A 13,606-nucleotide genomic window follows, 5' to 3' on the forward strand; every position below is an offset into this window, starting at 1 on the left:
ATTCTTGTTTTACCGGTGAGATTACTGAAGCTCAGAGAGGCTAAGCGACATAACTGTAGTCTGTCAAAGAAGACCAGAGCTGTACAGTGATTAAAGTAATAAAAACAGAACTTTATTCAGGAAATATTGCAACAGGAGAATAAAGACCTCAGTATAGAACTGGGCTCAACTCTGAATACAGCATGGACAGGTGGGGATTGATAGCAAAGGACAGGGTGGAGGTAAGTGGATGGAAAATTACTGAGAGGAAACATTGGAAGTAGGGGATTCTGGGATAAAAGGGATTCTTGCTGAAGGCAGGCCAGGATCATCAGATACCTGGGAAGTGGGTGGAAGATAAGGAATTTGATCAGATAATGAGGGTGAGCAGATACTGAGAATAGAGGATTCTTAATAAACAAACTTAGCAAGATTTTTGCTACAGTTGGGCAATGCAGGCCTGATAAGGATGGACACTGAAGGTCAAGGCTTGGAGGGCTCAGAGGAGCCTAACTAGTTAGTGTTCTGTCTAGGAGAGACACAGAACTGGGACTGAAACTTGGGCCTGTTTTTTTCCTTCTAGGGCTCCTTGCTGCCAAGTAGCCTCAAAGTAGCTTTGTGCTTTGGCATTTGGAGGGAAGGCCAAGAAGTTAGTTGTTCTGGGTGCCTACAGAGCTCCCAGGTTTTCTAGGGAGACTAAGAGGCACGTTAAAGCTGTGTCTGTCTCTGCATCTCTGTCTGGAGTGTGAATTGTGAGCGTAAGAGATGTGGCTCTTTTCAGGAAGGCCCAGCTCTGATGCCTGAGCAAAAGGCGGTTTTTTAACTTCTGAACTTGTAAAGAATAAGCTTTGGAAATTCTAGTAACCATCTTAATATTTCAGACCATGAAGTGTTTTAATGTTTTTGGCCTGACAGTGTTTAGGCTGTTGGATTGAGCTGCTTAGGAAAAGTATCTTTCTCGAGGACCTAACTTGTGTGTTTGACTTATTTGGCTTATTTGCAGCCATAAGTGAAGAATTTTTTTGTAATTAAAAAAAAACCTCTCATTTTTGTAGCTTTTCCAGTGACATCAGGAAAAAGTCTGTCAGTAATGCTTATTTGCCAACTAATAATAATAAAATAAAAACAACGACTCTTCCTTTAATCATTTTCTGTAGGTCATTTAGAAGGCATTGGTGCCAGATTTGTTTCCTTAGCACAAATGCTTTTCAGAACCATGGGCAGCTGTTAAGCCTATCTGGTTATCAACAGGATGTTCCTGATTTTACAGTCTATAAAGACTCTATGGCTTGAATCCTAAATTCCATTTCAGGAATGGAGGAGGCGAGGATGTGGAGGGAGTGTTAACTTTCTAATGCTAAAATGGTGTTATAGATACACATTTTGTCTTTGTGAGGTATTAATTGACTATGTAGGAAATTCTATTTGTCTCATCTCACTAAATACTAAATCCAGTTTTGTGAAGGATAAATAATGCTTTCTAAGACCTGTGACATGAAAGTGTCAAAGGTAAGATGTTTTTGAGAATGTGGATATATGTTACTAACAGCTATACCCTCAGTTTATGAAGTTTTAATGAGGATTATCAGTTGAATTTGGGGGAAAATGCAGTCGGAGGTAGAGATTATCCTTTGCTATGAAAATTACCCATGCATTGTTAATTGACTCTTTAAAAGAAACTGATTCTGTGTAAGCGAGTGGATACCCTTCACCAGGGACAGTAGAACATACTATGACATGGATGCCAGTGTGCTTGTTTAATTAGTCCATGCTTTACACCAGTATCCGGAGCAGTGAGTAGGGTGTCTGTTAGGATATAAACTTGTTCTTCCCTCTACACACTTCCAGGAGCTCTAGCAACTGATGTTACTTCTAGAGATCTGAGTCTAATTATACAAGCCATAGACACCCAAGTTTTACTTGTACCTTTGACTCTCCTTGGGGGTCTTTGATAATTTTGTCTTCTCATTTATCTTGTTCCAAAGTTTATTGAGTAGTATGACACAGTTCACAGTCTCTTTTCCAAAATCTTTAGGATTATGTATTACTTGTTTCTCCTGATAGGTCTGGGATGGTACCCCCGTATTAAAGCCCATTAATATTCCTGTGGCAAAGTAAATGATTTTTCTCACAAATAGGATCTGCAAAAAGGCTGGTAGAAACTTCCTCAGTTTTGATCAGGTTTTGCTACCAGGTGAGTTAAAAAACTGAGTTTTAGATTTCAGAATTTTAGATAAGCAATTGTGGACCTGTACCACAAATGCATTTAGAGTGTGTTGATTTACTTTGCAAGTAATTTTGGGGATCCCTGTAGTCTATTTTATATACTTTTAGCTTATATATGTCTTGAGAACTGAACTTATTTCATTCATTAGGAAGCATCAGATTTTGCAGGTGTTAATAGGTTGCTTTTCATAGGGAAAAAATGTCATTTTTTTTCTCTCAGTAGAGTTTCAGTTCAGAATTTGTTCTTGCTTGTTTCTTACTAAAGCAGTATCAAATTCAGATTTGTCTGTTAGTCTGATTTTTCAGGTTTTCCTGATTTCCCAGCTAGGTAATCTATACAGTTTCCTCCCTAAATGTCCTTGACACAGCGTCAATAGCTCAGTATGAATAGGAATGTGTGGGTTTTGAGGTCGCACAGACCCAGGTCCAAAGACTTGATCCTTCACTAGTTCATTTTGCAGCTAGGATATGTTATTTGAATTCTCCAAGTCCCTGTTTTCTTATTTGTAAAACAGGAATAATAACTATCTTATTGATTTGCTGTAAACATTAAATAATATTTATAAAACATTTTGTACAGTGACTGGCATATTAGGAAGAGCTTGGTAATTGTTACCTATTTTAATTTCTTCTTCTCACCCTAATGAAGGACCTCATGAAATACTTTCCAGTGCCTTATCACCGTGGTTGCCTTCCTCTGTTTTCTTAGAATAATAATCAGTGGGAGGGCAGAGAGCCTCTTGAGGTTCCCTAGGTTTGGGAGGCAGGAAGAGGAGCTGGAGGCTGAGCATTTCTGGGCTTGCTGTCTCCACTCTGAGCCCCCACTCTGGGAGGGCTGATACTGTTCTCACCTGACTGGGGGTCTGGGCTTAGCCAGGGCACGGTCACTTCCAAGAATAAAATTAGTTTGGTTGCTGATTGTTCTGAAAAAAAATGCAGCTCTTACATTTGAGGTATATCTTTTTGGAGATTGAGAGATTATCCTTAAAGGAAATTTTGGGGAAATTCTGTATATCTTGTATTGGGCCTCATATAAGAAATGAAGAATTCAGACTCCATGATCTAGACTCCCTTTCAGCTCTTAAAATTGTATGAGAGTTTTTGTAAGGTATGTTTAATTCTCTCCTACAAGATGAAGAATGAAATGTCCAAGTAAATTTCATAATTTTTGTATCGCAAACTAGAAATGTGACTCTCATGAGACTACTGTTCAGTACCAGTACAGAGTAATAGAACTTAATTGAAACACTTAGAATATCAGTTTTATTAATACAAAGAAGACCAAAAGCCACACTATCAGGAATCTGTATGATGGGAGGATGAGCCTCGCCTTTCACTTGCCTGTCTAGATTCTTCCAGTCAGCTTGAAGAGTTTAAAATAATGCCTATCTCTGGAAAATCAAGAGGCAGGCCACTATGATTTGGGAATTTCAAGAAAACATATTAATGCTAGATAATGTACAACCAAGATCAGGGATATTTTAATATGGAACTCGAGATTAATTAAGGTATAGATTTTTTACACAGCAAAATTAGGTAATGCACTTGACTTCCTAAAGAATTTTTATAGCATTAACACAAACAACGTTTTTGACAGTCTAGAAAATAATATTCAAACATTTACTAAAAAAATAGTTTCTGTGCCTGATGTTCTTTTATAAACGCTTTGAGTATGTAAAGTTGGCCTTATAGAATGTTGACTTTAATAAAATTTATTACACTTAAATGCAGATTTTGGTGTGAAGATATAAAGAAATAAGTCACTTAAGTGGGACTTAAATTTTAATTGTTCAATTCATTATTCTCAGTATTTTTAATTCAGAAAAATTGAAAATATCATATATCTAATCTGCCAGATTTCTGGAACAGTGAAATTTCTCAACCATCAGGTGTGGGGAGAGAATGGTTTAGTAGTAGTGGTATTACATGTAAGTGGTATAGTCCATTTTATAATTTTATAATGTAACTTTAAATTTGAAAAGTAGGTTTTTAATTTGTTTTTGTTTTAGAAACTACTGAAAATAAAATTTACCAAAGTCTTTGCCAAATTTAGAAGTGGGGAGATAAGTGATAGACACTATTTTCAAATGGATTTGGAACAAATGAGACTTTCAGGTTTATAAAAAGGGGCATGAATTAAAAGGTTAAGAAATTCTTCTCAATAACATGCCATATTGGGATGAATCTAGAACAATTCTAACTCTGAAGGATTTTATATTATAAATGTTGTGTGTGGAGATATGTAACTGAGGTTCTCATCCATCAGCGATCATTGACTTATTAGTCATGTGGTATCTTAACCTATGATGGATGGCAAGGAGAAGCCATTATAGAATAAAAATTTTCATGAATAAATTTTTTTAAAGCATTGGCTATAATTTGGATCAGAAACTACTTTCTTTTTTTTTTTTTTTTTTTTTTTTTTTTAAGAAGCATGCATTTTAATGTTATTTAATTTGCCATTTGTTGCCACTTTCTCCAGCATGGCTCAGCCGCCCATATACAGGGGAGAGTGCAGAGGGCATAAGAGTCTTACAAGCTAAGTGGCATAAGTCAGTCATGGAATTTATTTACAAGATTGTTATGAGAAGAGGTGGAGTAAGAAAAACTGCTAGACTGCGAGAGAATAAAGTTCTCAGTGGATTCTGAGATAAACTTTCTCTCACTCCATAGCATTTATCATTTATTTACTTTTATTTTTATTTATTTATTTTTTATTATTTTTTTTATTATACTTTAGGTTTTAGGGTACATGTGCACAATGTGCAGGTTTGTTACATATGTATCCATGTGCCATGTTGATTTCCTGCACCCATTAGCTTGTCATTTAGCATTAGGTATATCTCCTAATATAAATCATGCTGCTATAAAGACACATGCACATGTATGTTTATTGCGGCACTATTCACAATAGCAAAGTCTTGGAACCAACCCAAATGTCCAACAACAATAGACTGGATTAAGAAAATGTGGCACATATACACCATGGAATACTATGCAGCCATAAAAAATGATGAGTTCGTGTCCTTTGTAGGGACATGGATGAAACTGGAAAACATCATTCTCAGAAACTACTTTCTTATTCTCACTATTGGATAGTAAACTTAACTAATTCTTACTTGTTTGACTCACACTATGGAGATTAAGTAAAAATTTGAGTAAAACTTAGCTCCACAAATGTCCTTGGGAAGGAAATTTTGAAACAAATATCTGTTTATTTTAATTAAAGTTATTTATTTTTAGTAGCCCATGTTCTGCCTTCCATTTTGATAAGACAATTCTGAAACCCTGTCTAATGGTGAAATGAGATAATTGTGGAACCTAAGTATTATTTATTTGAATTTGGTCCTCCTGTCCCCCCCTGCTTTTTCATTTTCTCGAACAAGGCGGTGTGGAAATTTTGTACCACATAGTGAATCAGGTGCACACTGGGGATTTCATTATTCTGTTTCCGGAGTGTTAAGCCCTGCCTTACACTCCAGAGTGTTAAGCCCTGCCTTACACTCCAGAGTGTTACCCCCTTTCATTTCTTAGAATTCATACTTCTCATCACTTCTCATTCCTCCTCTTCCTTGAGTTGCATGCTTCTGCTGTTGTTTCACTAGTAAGCGAATTCAGCGAGTGATTTTCCAAAATCAGATTCTCTAGGACATGACGATTGTGTTAGAGATCAAGACCTAGAACGTTTGTTTCGTTTCTCCCCAACATTTCTATTATGTATTTTGTATTGTAAAACTGCTTCTTAACCTTCCTATATTATAAATATCTTCTTATGTTAATTTAAATATTGATCTTTTTTTAAATGATGGCACAGTTCCCTGCTGTTTAGGAATTTAATTTAATAACAACACCCAATTGAAGGATCTTTGAGTTAGTTTCTGCCTTTTGACAACCCGTAATGAATCCTGAAATGAACCTTTTTGCATATTTGCCTCAAAATATTTCTGGAATTGAAATTGCTTGGGTTTTTTGACATGTTATCAAAATCTTGGCTTTCAGATATCTTATACCCAGTTTTCTTTCACGTAAGCAGAGCAAAGTAGTATAATACTGTTTAAAAAGGTAATCACTGTGCATGCACACGCCTGCTTTGTCACTGACTTTGAAATGCTGGAAGCTTGAAAGTTTGTGACTGACAAGATAAACAGAGAAGCACACTTACTAAGCCAGGGTCTCTGTGTACCTATGTCACCAAGTCCATGAAACACCACCGCTTCCAGAAAATGCAACTGTTGGTGCTATTTCGGGTGATAAGAATATTTTAAAGTCTTACGAAGTAATGTTTATTACGTAATTTTTTAGTTTCATGGTCCCAGCATGTAGACTATTCTTTCTGTAGGGTTATTACCAGCATATAAATTTATGTTAGTGGTTTTATTTATTTATTTATTTATTTATTAAGTGGCTTTATTTTTAAAATGTTAACTCACTGGCCACATCCTATTGTTTCTCCTTTTTGTTTCCTATAATTGCCTCACTTTATCATAAAAACAGTTTGTAGGAGATTGGAAGTATGTAGAGGAAAGCAGTCCTTATTTGCTCCACCTATTTCCTTTAATTATTGGCCTGCTTTTAAATGCAGAGGTCATTGAATTGACATGTTGGATGAGCATCTTCTTGGCTTTGTCGATGACAGAAAGAATCATATTTGTGGAAATATTTTTCCCTTTAATTCTTTTAGTTTATTTTAAGCTGTACCCTCGTGAAAAAAGATCAGCAAGTGTATACCGTATTAATGCTTGGGAATAAAATATAGTATAAAAGTTAAGATTTTTTTTCCCTCGAGTTTTTTCTCTCACTTTTTGTTTTTAGCAGTCATCTTTAGGGAACTTGTCTTTTTCAGACAGTAGGTTTCTTTGGTCAGGGAACTGGAAATTGATGAAGTCTATCTAAAAAAGTGTATTCATGTTTTAGTCAAGGCTAATAGAATATAAAAAATAAGGAAAAATGAAACATTTTAGGAAAACTTTAAAAATATGTCTAGAATAGGCCGGGCGCAGTGGCTCACGCCTGTAATCCCAGCCCTTTGGGAGGCCGAGGCGGGTGGATCACAAGGTCAGGAGATCGAGACTATCCTGGCTAACACGGTAAAACCCCATCTCTACTAAAAATACAAAAAACTTAGCTGGGCATGGTGGTGGGCGCCTGTAGTCCCAGCTACTCGGGAGGCTGAGGCAGGGGAATGGTGTGAACCCAGGAGGCGGAGCTTGCATTGAGCAGAGATTGTGCCACTGCACTCCAGCCTGGGCGACAGAGCGAGACTCCGTCTCAAAAAAAAAAAAAAAATGTCTAGATGTCTAGAATATTGTAGAAATTTTAGATCTTGTGAATATTTTTTGCAAAATTTAGCCATCTTTTAATTTTTTTTCCAACTTGTATAATGTATACAGAATCTTGTGGTTCGTATACTTTGGAATACATTTAAGTAATGTGAGTTAGGAACCCTATGAACCAAATTAGGTAAAGTAGGAGCTACATTTTAAGAAATGTGTTTCTTTGTTTGGGATTATTTTAAATGATGTGTAGATAACATATCTTGTTAATTTTGTTGGTAAATTTGAACCTTAATAAAATGTGCCACCATTTACTTGGAAAAAGTAAAACATGATGGGAAAGTAAATTAATATTACTTCCTAAAAATATCTTGCATGGACCTCAGATGCACAGAATTGGATTAATCATTATCTGTGGTACGTGATGCCTTGTCATTAGCCCCTGAATTAATTGCTCTTTTTAATCTTGATTATGTATGTATTTGTTATTTTTAAAAACTATTTAATGGCCAGGCATGGTGGCTCACACCTGTAATCCCAGCACTTTGGGAGGCTGAGGTGGGAGGGTCATTTCAGCACAGGAGTTCGAGACTAGCCTGGGGAACATGGCAAGACCTTGTCACTACAAAAAATAAAAAATAGCCAGGCATGGTGGCGCATCTCTGTGGTCCCAGCTACTTGGGAGGCTGAGATGGGAGGATTGCCTGAGCCCGGGAGGCTGAACATGCAGTAAACCATTTTTGCACCACTGCACTCCAGCCTGAGTAACAGAGTGAGACCCTGTCTCAAAACCAATAGACAGACTATTTAATGAACAACATAGAATTGCTGCTAACTTGATAAGTATGACTTATAATCTAGCAGGTAGTCCTACGAATCCCATTCTTTTTTTTTTTTTTTTTTTTTTTTGAGACTGAGTCTCGCTCTTTCGCCCAGGCCGGACTGCGGTGGTGCTATCTCAGCTCACTGCAAGCTCCGCCTCCCGAGTTCACGCCATTCTCCTGCCTCAGCCTCCCAAGTAGCTGTGACTACAGGCGCCCGCCACTGCGCCCGGCTAATTTTTTGTATTTTTAGTAGAGATGGGGTTTCACCGTGTTAGCCAGGATGGTCTCGATCTCCTGACCTCGTGATCTGCCCACGTCAGCCTCCCAAAGTGCTGGGATTACAGGTGTGAGCCACTGTGCCCGGCCACCAATCCCATTCTTATGCTGCCATTTCCATCATCCACCACCCCCTGCCCCAGATAATCTCTGTCCTGAATTTTGTATTTTTTCCCTTATGTTTACACACATACACACAGTTTTATTATTATGTTAAACTGTGTGCTCATGAAGCAGGTTAGAGCAAGGTACACGGAAATCTGGGAAAACTACGCAAGTGGAAAAAAATCAAGGCAATCGTTAACTCTAGAAAAAACCATTGTACAAAAAGGGGATTAAAATAGAGATAATAGTGGCTAACATTTATTGTATATTTACTGTGTGCCAGGTATTATTCTAAGTCCTCACATGTTTCATTTATTAATTTTCTTAAAACTTCTATGAGATAAATACTATTATAATCTTCACCTTACAGATGAATATTGATTTCACCAAAAATGTTGATATCACTGTACCTGTTGGGGAATAAGAACCTCATTAAATACTCGAATATGGTAGGAAGTCTAAGTGATGTGGAAATAAGGTCTATGTTATATATTATGTAAAACTGAACAGTCATAACAAAGTGTAAGCATGCTGTTTGAAAACATGCAGGCAAATGTCAGTAGAAACAACTTAAAAAGTTGAAACCCCTCAGGGTGAACAATTCAACTGTGAGGTATGGAATCGCCGTCTTTACTATTGCACTTTCTAAGCTATGTTGGTAGATAGATAAGTACCTGGTATGCAGGAAATTACCAGGAGAGAGAAAATGAAAACAAAACAATAAAAGATGATTTGGTTATTTATGTGTAGTGGTTATCATTTATACCTTATTTTAATATGGAACAGTGATGGTTTTATAAATTATTAAATAATAGAGCCTTACACTGAAAGGAAGCTAAGACCAAATTTCTAGGCCTGAGTTTATCCTAAACTTTATTGGCCAGTCACTTAACCTTTCGGGGGCTTCACTTTCTTCAAATTTTAAGGAGAATGTTGGACTAGAGATGATCTTTTACTGTCACTTTAAATTCTAAAGTTTCATTATTCTAGGTGTTAGACTAATTTTTGTTTTTAATAATAGGTCTTACTAGGTCTGAAACTGGAGGCTTCATGGCTAGTTTTGGATGCAGCATGGCCGTTTACTCACAACCAATCTTTTTTTTTTAACTAGTATTGGGCATATAAGATTAGTTATATATTAGTTATATGATTTTCTCAGTACAAGTTTATATAAGTACTTACATGTCATTTTTATCCAACAGGGTTTTTTTTTAACCTGTTAAAGTATAATATACAGAAAAGTTCATAAATTTTAAGTGTATATATATCTCAATGAACTTTTACAGTGAGCACACCCTAATTACCAGCACCCAGATACTGGATCAAGAAACAGAGCATTACCATGATTCCAGAAGCTCCTTGCAGTTGCCTCCCTCCAGGGATCAGCCATTATCCTGACTTCTAACCTCATATATTAGATTTTGAGCTGTATAAATGGCATCTGGTAGTTGTGTAAAATCAAACATCTAGACACATGTACATTTACATATATCTTATAAGTAATACATAAATATATATACATATATATCCATAAATATTTATGGATATATGCTTTTAATCTTTTGGTTTGGGGGAGGTTTGTTTTTGTTTTTTGTTAGTTTTGTTTCTGGCTTCCCAGGATGATACATCTAAATTTATTGAGATTTCCTGCTGATAGTGATTATATAAAAAGCATATGCATTTATTATCCACTTACTATTTCTAAGTACATAGTCATAAAAGCAAAGTTATCTAAAATGAAACTTTCATTCTAGGTCCAGTGGCATTGCAGAGCACGGATGGTTGCAGGAGCCAACTTTTACATTGTTGGACGAGACCCTGCTGGCATGCCTCATCCAGAAACAGGGAAGGATCTTTATGAGCCAAGTCATGGTGCCAAAGTGCTGACGATGGCCCCTGGTTTAATCACTTTGGAAATAGTTCCCTTTCGAGTTGCAGCTTACAACAAGAAAAAGAAGCGTATGGACTACTATGACTCTGAACAGTAAGTCTTACATTCTCTGTACAAATCTTTGAAGTACTCTGTGGTCTAGCTGCTCCCAGGGATTTAGCTTATTGTCTACTCTTTACTGATGACAGGTTTTGTGGTACCCATATCAGAGAAAGGTAAACCCAGAAAACTAATTTCCCAATATTCTGGAAATTAGAAGTAGAAATAAAACTTGAATCTAGTTTCATGGTTTCAGGAATTTTGTTTTGAAGTCTATAAGGACAATATTGTTATTTCTCTGCCTACTGTGTCTGCTGTAGCTTACTGAGCATAAGTAGTTTGAGGACTTAGTGATGTTTACCCTGGTAAGCCCAGGGAATCTATGTATGGAGAGAGAGTTTAGCTAATATTTGTGCAATCACTATGTGACAGGCAATGTCCTAATTATTTACAAGTATTAAATTATTTACAGGTTGTGTATCCCTTGTATGAAATGCCTGGGGCCAGAAGTGTTTTTGATTTTGGATTCCTTCAGATTTTGGAATATTTGAATATTTGAATGAGGTACCTTGGGGATGAGACTCAATTCTAAACATGAAATTCATTTATGTTTCAAATATACCTTATATGTATAGCCTGGAGATAATTGTATACAATATTTTACATAATTTTGTGCATGAAACAATTTGTGTACATTGAGCCATCAGAAAGCAAAGGTGTCAGAGATGGAATTTTCCACTTTTGTCATGTCGTTGCTCAAAAATTTTCAGATTTTGCAGCATTTTGGATTGTGGATTGGGGTGCTCAACTTGTATTTTCCACAACAATCTCTAAACTAGGTGCTGTTACCTCCATTTTATAGGTGAGTATCTAGAGGCATACAAAGACCAAGTAGCTTGTATAAGGTCACAGGACTAGTAAATGGCAGCTCAGCAGATGAACCCAGGCAGTCTGGTTGTAGAGTCTGTGGTCTTAATTGTTAACAGCACAACTTCTGTCTTCAAAGATCTTAGGAAGAGCAAAAAAACCCAAGCTTTTAGTACAAATTATTGGTAGTATTGAACATTGTATTTGTCCATTTTCACAGTGCTATAAAAAACTACATGAGACTGGATAATTTATAACAAAAGAGTTTTAATTGACTCACAGTTCTGCATGGCTGGAGAGTGAAGGGGAAGCAAAGCACGTTTTACATGGCCACGGGAAAGAGAACAAAGCAGGGAAGTGCCACACTTTTAAACCGTCAGATCTATGAGAACTCGCTATCTTTGAGAACAGCATGGGGGAAACTGCACCCATGATCTAATCACCTTCCACCAGGTTCCTCCCCTGACATGTGGGGATTATAATTCAAGATGGAATTTGTGTGGGGACACAGAGCCAAACCATATCAAACATACGTGAGGGGACTTCAAGAAGTTTGTGGAAAATGGAATTAAAACATAAAAAATGTAAACTTTATTTCTCAACATAAGCTCCATCAAGATCAGGACACTTTTGTGAGTGATGATACCAGCCATTTAATCCATTCCTGAAGGATGAGGGTATCTGGAGATCTGGAGACTAGGGATAAAAAAGAACCAAGGGTCCTGGGAATTTAACCATGTCAATGTAGTCTTTTTTGACTGAAGAAAAATGGATGCCCCTTAAAGATTTTTTAAGATTAGGAAATGAAGCCAGAAAGAGCCAAATTAGGACCTTAGAGGTGGATGCCTAATAATGTCCCATTGAAATTCCTGTAAAATTGCCCTTGTTTGATGAGCGGAATGAGCAGGAGCATTGCCATGGTGGAGAAGGACTCTCTGGTCAAGCTTTCCTGGGCATTTTTCCACTAAAGATTTGGCTAACTTTGTCAAAACATTCTCATAATAAGTAGATGTTATTGTTCTTTGGCCCTCCAGAAAGTCAACAAGCAAAATGCCTTGAGCATCCCAAAAAACTGTTTCCACGACCTTTGCTCTTGACTGGTTCACTTTTGCTTTGACTGGACCACTTCTGCCTCTTCGTAGTTATTGCTTGGTTGTGCTTTATTTTCAGGATTGTGCTCGTAAATTCAAATTTGATCTCCTCCCTCAGTTCTTACCAAGATCTTGATCCCACTTGTTTAAAATGTCCATTGAAAGCTTTGCTCTTGTCTGCAACTGATCTGGGTGTAGTGGTTTTGGCACGAGTCAAGTGGAAAGTTTGCTCAACTTTAATTTTACTGTCAGAATCGTGTAAGCCAAACCATTTGAGATGTCTATGGTGTTGGCTTTTGTTTCTACTATCAAAATTGTTGGTCTTGGGCATGGACAAGATTAATTTCTTCCTTGAAAATTTATGTGGTCTGCCACTATGGTCATCATCTCCAACATCATTTTGTCCCTTCTTAAAATGTAAATTGGTGATTTCTTTGGGACGTTATCCCCATAAACTTTTCCTGAAGCATCAGTGATTTCACCATTCTTTTACCCAAGCTTCACCATAAAGTTGATGTTGGTTCTTGCTTCAGTTTTAGCAGAACTCATATTGCCCTGATAGGGGCTCTTTTCACACTGATGCCTTACCCTTCTTAGTGCCTCAAACTAGATCCTGTTCAGACATGTTATAATCAGTTAGTGTAAGTTTATTTTGGTGAAAAATTGAAATCCATGCATAGTTGTTTTTGATAATGAACGTTTTCCATGAACCTTTTGGAGGCCCCTTGTATCTGTCTCTCTTTGACTGACAGAATTGTATTAACTTTCATCTATAGGTAGTACACTCTAAGTTTAAAGTGGTAGTGTGAAGCTGTAAACTCTGAAGTTGTGGGTTCTAGCCCTGTCCTTGCTATATGACTTGAGAGTCCTGTCTTCTCTGCCCTGTTTCCTTGTCTCTGGAATAAAGGCAGCAGACAGGGTGATTCCCTCTTAGCCCAAAATGTATAGCTGTTTGCATTATCTATAGCACCTAGTTATTTTTACAGCTTAGTAGGTACTTGTACATATGAATTGTTTTGTGCTTGACCTTTATTT

At 36.9% G+C, this 13,606-nt stretch overlaps 1 protein-coding gene across 4 annotated transcripts in view; it reads left to right on the forward strand.

Moving 5' to 3' along the window:
* Positions 1-13,606, forward strand: part of PAPSS1 (3'-phosphoadenosine 5'-phosphosulfate synthase 1) — a 138,546-nt gene that overhangs the window by 78,319 nt on the left and 46,621 nt on the right. For all 4 annotated transcript variants that reach the window (XM_058432407.1, XM_058432398.1, XM_032171929.2 and 1 more), the window contains one exon: positions 10,438-10,667. In XM_058432407.1, the coding sequence (XP_058288390.1) occupies positions 10,438-10,667 (230 nt within the window). The remainder of the gene's footprint in view (positions 1-10,437; positions 10,668-13,606) is intronic.

Source organism: Hylobates moloch, unplaced genomic scaffold (genome assembly GCF_009828535.3).
Source record: "Hylobates moloch isolate HMO894 unplaced genomic scaffold, HMol_V3 SCAFFOLD_2, whole genome shotgun sequence".
NCBI classification, from domain to species: domain Eukaryota; kingdom Metazoa; phylum Chordata; class Mammalia; order Primates; family Hylobatidae; genus Hylobates; species Hylobates moloch.